The sequence below is a fragment of the Nicotiana attenuata genome, unplaced genomic scaffold (genome assembly GCF_001879085.1).
Source record: "Nicotiana attenuata strain UT unplaced genomic scaffold, NIATTr2, whole genome shotgun sequence".
NCBI classification, from domain to species: Eukaryota; Viridiplantae; Streptophyta; class Magnoliopsida; order Solanales; family Solanaceae; genus Nicotiana; species Nicotiana attenuata.
In genome coordinates this window covers 318,827-329,346 of record NW_017670544.1, presented here as the reverse complement: position 1 = coordinate 329,346, position 10,520 = coordinate 318,827, and the positions used below count along the sequence as shown (strand labels likewise).

General features: G+C 38.8%; 1 protein-coding gene across 1 annotated transcript; it reads right to left on the bottom strand.

Moving 5' to 3' along the window:
* Positions 1–8,131: 8,131 nt before the first annotated feature.
* Positions 8,132–9,692, bottom strand: LOC109240760. The gene is made up of 3 exons (XM_019407439.1): positions 9,204–9,692; positions 8,323–8,375; positions 8,132–8,180 (listed from the first exon to the last, which is right to left on the bottom strand). The coding sequence occupies exons 1-3, from the start codon at positions 9,690–9,692 to the stop codon at positions 8,132–8,134; spliced, it is 591 nt and encodes a 196-aa protein (XP_019262984.1).
* Between the last annotated feature and the right edge of the window lie 828 nt (positions 9,693–10,520).

Below are 10,520 nucleotides of genomic sequence, written 5' to 3'. Positions count from 1 at the left end.
CCCGCATCATCATTGACATCAAGATTCAACAATACGGCCTCCAAAGGGTCCTCCACATTGATCATTGCACTGGTATCATCAATTATCACAGCCGTGACAAGATCCACAAATTAACACACTTCTGTACAATTGCGCTGCTTCATTGACTTGCACACATGAAAAACGACCTTTTCATCACCCACCCTGAAAGTGAGTTCCCCTGCTTCCACATCCACTAGAGCCTTCCCCTAGCAAGGAAAGGTCTCCCTAATATGATCGGGACCTCATAATCTACCTCACAATCCAAGATCACAAAATCATCTGGCAAGATAAATTTGTCCACCCGGACGAGCACATCATCAACAATACCCAATGGTCGCTTCATTGATCTGTCTACCATTTGCAATCGCATGGATGTTGGCCTCAGTGGCCCAATACCCAAAGTCTTGAAAACTGAGTAGGGCATTAAGTTGATGCTTGACCCAAGATCACATAAGGCTTTAGCAAAGTCTGCACTCCCGATAGTGCAAGGGATAGTTAAAGCACCGGGATCCTCTAATTTCGGAGCTATTGAATGTACGATAGCACTAACTTGGTGGGTCATCTAGATAGTTTCACAGTCCATGGATCTTTGCTTTGTCACCAAATCTTTCATGAATTTAGCATAGCCAGACATCTGCTCTAAAGCCTCTACCAAAGGAACATTAATGGATAAGCACTTCATCATGTCAATGAACTTTTTGAACTGATTCTCATTTTTTTGCTTGGCTAGCCTCTGAGGATAAGGGGGAGCTGGCCTAGGCAAGGGTGCATTGGCTTTTGGCACAACCAGCTCCGGCAAGTCAATGACATGTTCCCTAGACGGGTTCACGTCATTTTGCGTTTCCACCTCGGCATCTTGAATATCAATCCTTACTTCTTGATTCACATTCTCATCAACTACATTCTCAACCACCAAAGGAATTTCATCTTCTTGCAACTCAACTTCAGCATTCACATCACCGCCTCTTCCACTCCGTGTAGTTACTGCCATAACATGATTGTTCCCTCCCTTTGGGTTCACTACCGTATCACTCGGCAGAGCCCCCTTAGGGCGAGTATTCAAAGACTGTGAGATTTGGCCTAGCTGGACCTCCAAATTCCTAATTGAAGTATTGTGAGAAGCCAATTGCGCATCGGAGTTCGCATTCTCTTTCATCATATGTTCAAACATCATTTCAATTCTACCCATTTCATTGTTAGATGTACTAGGACCCTGGGATGGAAAAGGTGGTGGGTTGCTCAGTTGTTGGTACATTGGGGGCCTTTGAAAGCCTTGCCCCTGATTTCCTTAGTTATTGTTCCATCCACCTTGGTTGTTGTTGTTTCCACACCAATTGTTGTTGTTGCCCCAGTTTCCCTGATTGTTCCGGTTGTTATTTTGATTTCCCCAATTGTTGTTCCCTTGTTGTTGATTGTTCCAGTTATTGTTGCCTTGTTGTTGGTTACCCCAATTGCCCTGGGATCGCCATTGTTGTTGTTGGTTGGAAGAATTGCCTCTTTGGCCTTGGTAATTATTCACATATTGCACCTCTTCGTTCTGCCCATCATAACAATCATCTTGGAATCCACCACAATCATTGTCAAATTGATCTGAATTCCCTTGGTTCTGTTGACCTCTCTGTCTTCTATTGTTCACAAGCATGTTAACACCCTCCATGGCATTTACTTGGCGAGGATTCTGTACTTGTTATAATTGTGCCTTTGCTAGTTGGTTCAATGTTGTTGTAAGCTCTGCTATAGCCTGACCATTGTCATGTAGTTCTTTATGCAAATGAGTGATCGTGGGGTCACCCTGCGGCACATTGGCTCTACTTTGCCAGGCGGAGGATGTGTCAGCCATTTCATCCAAAATAGCACAAACTTCATCATAAGGCAGCTTCAAGAAATTTCCCCCGGCCAACAAATTCACTATGCACTGATTCGTTGTATTGATGCCCAGATAGAAGGTCTGTTGTATCATTGCCTCTGTTATATCATTGTTGGGGCATTCTTTCACCATAGTTCTGTATCGCTCCCAAATCTCGTGCAAAGGTTCAGTAGGCTCCTGCTTGAAAGCTAAGATCTTATCCCGTAGTGCTGCCATGTGCCCCGGTGAAAATAATTTGGCAATGAACTTATCCGCCAAATCATCCCAAGTGGTTATGGAATGGTTGGGGAGTCGCTCAAGCCAATCCAATGCTTTCCCCCTAAGTGAGAATGGGAAAAGCCTCAATCAAAGTGCATCCTCGGACACATTAGTTTGCTTGCTCCCCCAACAGGTATCCACGAACCCCTTGAGATGTTTGTACGCATTCTGAGTGGGAGCACCTGTGAAATACCCACGCTTCTCCAATAATGTCAGCATCACGTTGGTTATTTTAAAATTTCCCGCCCGAATCCGGGGCGGAACAATATCAGTCGCATAGCCTTGGTTGGGAAGAACTCTAGGAGCCACTCTTGGAGGTGGCGGAGGAGGGTCTGGGACGTTCTCATTTGCATTGGCCCGGCGGCCTCTACGTTGTCCTTGAGGTACAAGAGGCACCTCATCCTCTCCAATGTCATCTAACTCCTCCCCGGCATTAACGTTTCCAAGAGGGTCATTAGCATTTAATGCCATTTTGTACCTGATGTATTGACACAAACAAATTAGTAACAAAGAAGGAAAGAAGAACAAAACACAAATCTATCTAGATAGATAGCCAAAACCGTTAGCTCCCCGGCAACAACGCCAAAAAGTGATCGCGGCCTATTCCGCACTATTAATTAAGTAGCAAGAGAGGGTCGGAGCAGCTTTTACCCGATTTTGGGTCGGGATCGATATCCACAGAGAGCTAGAATTGGAATCGAGTATCTATCTAGTTTAGGATTGCGTATGTGTTCCAAATTACACTTCTAATCAATTTTGGGGTTTTTTTTTACTTCTACTATTATCAAACTACAAATGGTAATTGCAACTAAATTATGCTAAGAGTTATAATGCTACGAGTTGTTCAAATAGGTTAAAAAGGGCAATAGGGTAGTGACTTTCGCCTAGGTGGTCAATTGACGGGTACTTGAGTCTAAGGAACGTTTGACATATTTGGGGAGTATGATATAACCGTTGCACGACTTTACCCACTATACACCTCTCGGTGGTTCGAGTGATTTTGCCCGAATTGACTTTCTCAAGACCAATTGGGTATGCAAATTTGCACAAGCAACTAGGGTTCAAGTCGGGTATTACTCTCTCGAGGTTTTACCCTTTAATTGGGGCTATCAATCTCTTGAGTATGCCCCAATTCCTTATTGGACCAATTTCGGAGACTTAGGCTCTCTTTCTCAAGAAAAGCTCAAGTCAACTCAACACAAACTAGTGTTTGCAATCACTAATTCAGAAATTAACCATGAAATTGGCCCAAATAACAACACCCATAGTCAAATTAGCCCTAAAATACAAGACCCGTCAATTACCCACACTAGGGTTGAGCCACAACCCTAGCTTATGGGTCTAGCTACTCATAATTAAAGAAGAAAAACAAGAAATAGATGAAGATAAACTCATATTAATTAATTACTAAGATAAACACAAAGATTCAATGATGAAATGTAGATAAAATTGCCCAAAATGGCTACAAACTTTGAACCCACGAGCGCAGCTATGTTCTGATACTATTTGCTTGACCTAAAAATGGAAAGAAAGCTATTTATACTAAGCTAACAATTCTGGACAAAAATGCCCCTGCAAGGTAAGTGCGGACCGCACAAAATGGACCGCGGTACGCACTAGGGCTTTGGACTTCAAAAACAGCTCTCTGAACCCTAGCATCGCGGACCGCAGAGAATGGATTGCGGCCGCTGAGGCTTCTAGTGCGGTCCGCACAGAATGGACTGCGGACCACATTGGCTTGAAAACTCAAAACTGGAATTCTCTGAATCTTGGCTCTGCAGACCGCATAGAATCAAGTGCGGCCGCATTAGTCTCGGTGCGGACCGCACAAAGTGGTGTGCGGCCGCACTGGGCCTGTTTTGCCTGAGCTTGTCTTGTCTTTGGCGCTTGTGCAAGTTTCACTCCTTTTGAGCTGATCTTTGACATCTTGTCCTTTTGTTGATCAAACCTGCAATCAAGTACAACTTGTGAGCCTTTTGGGACTATTTTGTATGAATTTCTAATCAAAGCATAAGCAAGAAGGAGTATAAAATGCGTCAAAATCCCTAGTTATCACCCTCTTTCCAATTCCCGATGTTTAAACTTTACTTTTTCTTTATATATGCAACTTGTTCACATCCCTTCCTTTTTGTCTCCTTATTTGAGTCATACATTGCCCAAAACATGCCTTTATTTGCAAGTATGTGTTTAAACTATTTGTTTGTTTAAAGGACTAATTCATAAGTATAAGTTCGGCCGGGACCCACCGTTGTGGACCGAGAGGGGTGCCTAACACCTTCCCCTCAAGGTTATTTCGAGCCCTTACCCTAAATCTCTGGTAATGCAAACTAGTCTAAGAGTTAATCGCTCTAGGTGCCCTAACGCACCATAATCCGTTAGGTGGCGACTCTAAAAAACCCAAATTTCCAAAAGGAAATGAGTCATTACCCCCATGGAATGTCAGAACCCGGACTTCTCTCCGCGAGGAGGGAAAAAAGGGGGCACGACAGTGATGATTCTTGTCATGAGTATAGACTCAACGATTGGTCGACTCAGTAGTGGTTATGAATTTCTACACGTCTCTTCCATCGTGGCGGTATTATAAGAGCTGGGTCAAGACTTATACATGTCATGAGGTGCATTGTGAGCATCATATTCGGGGAATGTCGGTTGTTATGATCAGGGAATGTTATTATGGTCCGTGAACGACGTGGTGCAGGGTGAGAATCCAGTAAAGGTATGCAGTCATGTTCTGGTACATCGCGTAGTGATTAATACGGTGTTCATATGTTGGAAGCAGGCCTGGCAGAGAATTTCGGATGTTGAAACTGGGCTCTAAGGCTCTTTTGCCTAAATAAAAGAGGGTATCTACAGGTTTGATCGAGCTAATGTGCTCAACTGAGTTGTGGTAGCATGGGTAGGTGCACGAGGTGTTACGCAGTAATTTCGGACAACTTCAGTGCAATTCTCAGCACGTTCGAGGATGAACGTATGTTTAAGTGGGAGATAATGTAACGATCCGACCGGTCGTTTTGAGCTCTAGCGCGTCGTTCGGCAGTTTGAGGCCACGAGCAGCTTCACATCAGGTATTATGTCTTGTACGCATGGTTGGAATTGAATTTCATTATTTATTGTTTAATGTATAAAAGAAATCATTTCAATAAATCCTAACGAGAATCTAATTAACTTCTTGGTGTTGGCTTGCCTGACAGTGGTGTCCGGCGTCATCACGACCTTTAACGGATTTTGGATCGTGACAGCAAAGCGTTTTAGTCCAGAACGATCGATGCTGGATAAACATTTTAGTAGTATAATATGACAAAGTAAGTAGAAAGTCAAAAATACAATTACTTTCTTTAAGTGAGAACTAGGATAAATTGAAAAGAAGACACCACCATGAAATTGTTTAAGAGAGATAGGGTCTTGTAAATGAAATATTTTAGAGAATTCTTGGAATCAAATGCCATATATATAGAGAGAGCAAAATATTGCTAGCATGTTTAAAATTGTGGACAAGCTAGCTATCTTAGAGTAGTATTTTACGGAAGCTTATTTGAAAGAATAATAATCTGGAGATTTTATTATACCAATTAATAAAGGGAAAAGATTCAAATTTACCACTAACGTACTATCTGTTTATCCTACATGGCTTGACCATCCCCCATCCCCACCAATCCATCCCAACTCCACCCACCCCAACCCCACCCACCCGTGCCACCCCAACCCTACCCACCCGCCCAACTCCACCCCAACCACCATCACCACCCCACCCTAAATAAAAATATTATTAATAATATTTGTTTTCATGTTATATATAGAGTATTTTTTTATTTCGACAAATGAGTATTTTATTTTCACGATATAAAAAAAAAATTCACTTTAACAAAAAAAAGGACTTTCTTTTTATGATGTAGAAAAAATATTTTCTTTCATTTCAACAGAATGATGTAGTAAAAAGTATTTTCTTTTATTTCAACAAAAAGATTATTTTCTTTTCATGATGTAGAAAAGTATTTTCTTTCATTTCAACAAAATGAGTATTTTCTTTTCATGATGTAAAAAAAATATTTTCTTTCATTTTAACAAATGGGTACTTTATTTCATGTTTTAGAAATAGTACTTTCGTTTCTAACCAAAAAAAAGAGTAACTTTTTAATTATGGAGCACAAATTTCAACGTTGTTTTTGCGTTAAAAAGTAAAGTGACACATTAGTTCATTTGGGTTTGTATGAATTTTTGGAAGAATAATTAAATTCTTGAAGAAAATAGAATCATGAAAATGTTGGGTATTTAGGGGAGGGGGAGGAGGTGAGAGCACATAAAACATAGGGACTTGAGGGAAGGGGGAGGAGAGTAGCATAAAAAAATATTTTCCAAAAAAATATTTTCTACTCTCTAACCGAATAGTAAAAATTATTTTCCGAAAAAGGTTTTCACTCAACAACCAAACAAGAAAAAATAAATGATAAAATCACTCATTTCATTTCCGAATTAGCTTGCGACAAGTCCTAGCATTAGTATGAGTTCGTTGACCGCGTAAGGTATTTTCCATGAAAATATTTTCTAGGAAAATATTTTCCATGGAAAATATTTTCTTTAATACCAAACACACCCCTCGTTAAACTTGTATAGAATATATATTTAAACACTTAAACTAAACGGGTGTTCTTTTACCCCCTAAATACATTGCGAGTGAATTTTGTTCCACCCTCCACGACACTTGACCCAGCACATGAAAACATTTGATTTATGAGCACGTTTTACACTAAATTTAACAGATAAAATGAATTTAAAAAAGAAAAATTATTTTAAAATTACATTTACTTTATAAAGAGGCCCCAACGGTAAAATTATATTACCTGATCCAATTCTTCTTTTCTTCTTCAAGAACCCAAAATCTCCTTCTCCTTCAATTACTCACAAATTCTGGCCAAGATATGAAATTTCGAACTAATCAAATCCGTTTATCTGAATCAAAGTCTTATTCTTCTCTATAATCTTTTGGTTCATCTAATTTTAGGGCTTACTTTGAGTGGTTCGAATTTCTTCTTATTTGAGGGGTTCATCTGATTTTAGGGCTTGCTCGATAATGCGGTCAACTAACTTAGCTAGGCTTTGCATGGAAGATGATGATTCTGGGTTGAATGAAGAAATGTGTTGCAACTATGGTTATTTGCTGCCGATATCGATTGCTTGGACCCCTCAGAACCCCGGTAGAAGATATTGGGTGTGTCCATAATATGGGGTAAGTAGAAGACTTATTAATTTTTGTAAATTAGTTGAAGCTTTCATTGATTGACATTTAATTAATTCCTTGTGTTTCATCATTGTATGGTCCAAGATCTAGTGATTTTTGGTGTTGGAGAGATGCTGAAATTGATCCAAGATTGAATTTTTTTTATTCCTAAACTGGTGAAGATAATTGGTGAGCTTGGAAGTGCATTAGAAGTGTATGAAAGTGTTGAGAAGCCTAGGGAAAAAATAAGTGAAAAAGAATATAGAGATGCAATTGGAGAAGTTGGAGGGAGAGATTGAGAAGATGAAAGAAAGGGAGAAGAAGTGGAGGAGCAGTTTAGTTAAGTCCAAAATTAGGGAGAACGTACTTTGATTTTTGTGTTTTGTGAATATGTTATAGCTATAAGCTATAGTTTCATCTAGTATATGTGAAGAATGATTCAATAAAGTTGTTTTAGGCTCAGTTGTGGCTGTAGTGTCTTTAGTGTTGCATCATTTTGTTGTAGCATCTTTTGTAAAAACTTAGTGTAACTTTTGTTATAATATATGCACCTTGTTAGTTTAGTTAGTGTTATTAAAATTGGCAATATGTGTATTATAAATGCAGGCTTTGTATTGATTTAGAAATCTGCAGTCATTGCTACATATTAGCAACATATTTATGCAGAAAACATATAAACAAATTTTCCGTCACTGCTGCATATTAGCAACATATTTATGCAGAAAATAAATAAATAAATTTGTGGTCACTGTTGCATTTTAGCAACATATTTATGCAGAAAAATAGATTAACAAATTTGCAGTTACTGCTGCATAGTAGCTGCATATTATTGCAGAAAAACAGACTTAGAAATCTGCAATAACTGCTGCATATTGCAAAAAAATAAACTTAAAAATCTGCAGTCATTGTTGAAGATTGTTACTTTAGCGTGAAAATATTAAACAAAAAAATAATCACAAACTTTGTGTTAACAAAACTGCAGTCATTGCTGCATATCATTTTCAGAAAACAGACCTACAAAAGTGCAATTATTACTACATATCATTCCAGACAGCGGACTTAGAAACTTCCAGTCATCGCTGAATATAGTTACATACCAAAACAAAACATTGTTTAAAAGTGCGGATACATTCATATTCTCTTTACATATACGAACTGCCAAAAGGAAAAAAAATGCTGAAGTACTAATATCTTCGAGGCAATTGATTGTGGTGTTGATGAACTTGTTCGGCTCAAACGAACTCTTTCAGATGCCTTTGACCTTGTCTCCATTCTTTTCTTATCTTGAATGTGTTGAAGTTTCCTTGAGGTGATAGATTCTTTACCTTTCCATTGCACCCATATTCATGGTTTGTGTTCAATATCTCCGGTCGCTACTGCAGAGTTCATAGGCACAATTTACATTCCAAGCTATATTCGCAAAAACAAACTTAGTTAGCTTTCATCCAAGTTTGATCACAAAGAGTTCATAGTAACAGTTTATATTCTAGGCTTACATTATAGATGAAAGCTCCACTTTCTTCTTCATAGCCTCGTGCGACGGGAGAAGGGGTTCCTCTTCTGGCGCTCTTGATTTCTCTCTTATGTAGAATTTTCATACCAACCATTCTTGGCCTTTTATAGGGTGTCTCTCTTCCTATACCAGTAGCAATATCATATAAAAAGTGCAAAGTATTAAGAAGTTATACAAAAAACAATTTGTAATAGAAGTAACTTACAAGTTTACCTATTTTGTTGAACCTCTTGGTTTTCCTCTTCCTATTTTTGGTAAAATTTGAACTGAAGGTGTTGATGAAGAACCAACACTTGATGACTTTTCACCACCAGTTGATCTTGCAGTACCTTGTGGACCCTTTGAAAACCTTTCTTATTATGGCCTTTTGCATGACAGTTATTGCACGTCATCTGGGTACCTCTTTTGGAAATCTTTCTTGTTTTGTTTTCAGTTGGTTCCTTCCTTCTCACTTTTCGGGGCATGCCAGGCATTTTTCTTACTTCTGGTGGTATAACAGAAGGGTTTTGTGATTGTGGCCACATCTCCATATGTTGTACAGGCTGAAAGAAGTGACTGTAGGTCTTCATATAAGTCTCCATATGATACCAATGTGCAATGTAGTTAACTGGCAATTTTTTAAAATGAATAACAGCTATAGCATGAGCATATGGTATACCTTTCAACATCCAAGCTCTACAGGTGCATGTAAGCCTGTCCAGATTCACTATATGCTTACTGGTGAGTCCTTCTTTTACTTCATAACCATATTGATCATTCCAGTGCACCGCATATTTCATTGACTTTGTTGTGTTCTCATGCAACACCTTCAGTGTCATTGGAGAAATATCACAGATTCACTTATCCATAAATTCCTCATTTGTGCTATTCTTATCATCATCTTCACGCTGATCTCTTCAAGCATTGTGATCATTTCCCTGTGTCTTGGCCCCAATATCCAAGAATTGAAATTTTCAGCCTATTGTTGTCAACACTATTACAATTCCTAAAATACTTGAAAAATACCTTGCACCACCTATATTTGTTATAGTATAATAGGTCCTCAACTATTTTATCCCCTAGTTTCTCCATGTGGTCAAGTTTTTTTAACTCTTGCTCATAAGTAGACCTAGCATATCTCCAAAAAGTAGTTTCTTCTCTCAATGCCTCTCTATTGTTTTGACCAGTTTGCTAGGATGTGCCTGGCACACATCCTATGTTCTGCCTATGGGAGGATCTCACTGATTGCTTTGTCAAGTCCCTACAACAGTTAAAGATAAACAATTAAAAGAATAAACGTAACAGATTTGAACAACACATTTAACAGAATATAGATTACCTTTTGCATGTCTGTAATAACAGTCAACTCTATCCCATCTCCAAGTTGAAGATCATTCTTTATAAGGTTGACAAACAATCTCCATGTAAATGTGTTTTCAACTTCAACTATTGCCCAAGCCAGTGACAAAATTGATTATCCCCATCATTACAGACAGCCACAAGAAATTGCCCTTTACATACACCTTTCAGAAAACACCCATCAAATCCAATACACCTCCTACAACCATCAAGGAAGGTCTTCTTCAAGGCATCAAAACAGATATAAAATGCTACAAATACTTTTTTATCATCTTTATGTATTTCTTCACTAAGTTTCACAACCCACG

Bases quoted from the DNA above. Each gene is read 5' to 3' on its own strand.
- LOC109240760 (XM_019407439.1), bottom strand. From the start codon at position 9,692: ATGACACTGAAGGTGTTGCATGAGAACACAACAAAGTCAATGAAATAT. The intron at 8,376-9,203 runs GTACTGCAAGAT...GCACTTTTGTAG, and splicing joins GTTTTCAAAGGGTCCACAAG to GTCTGTTTTCTGAAAATGAT. The intron at 8,181-8,322 runs GTTTGTGATTAT...AATAATATGCAG, and splicing joins TGCAGTTTTGTTAACACAAA to CTACTATGCAGCAGTAACTG.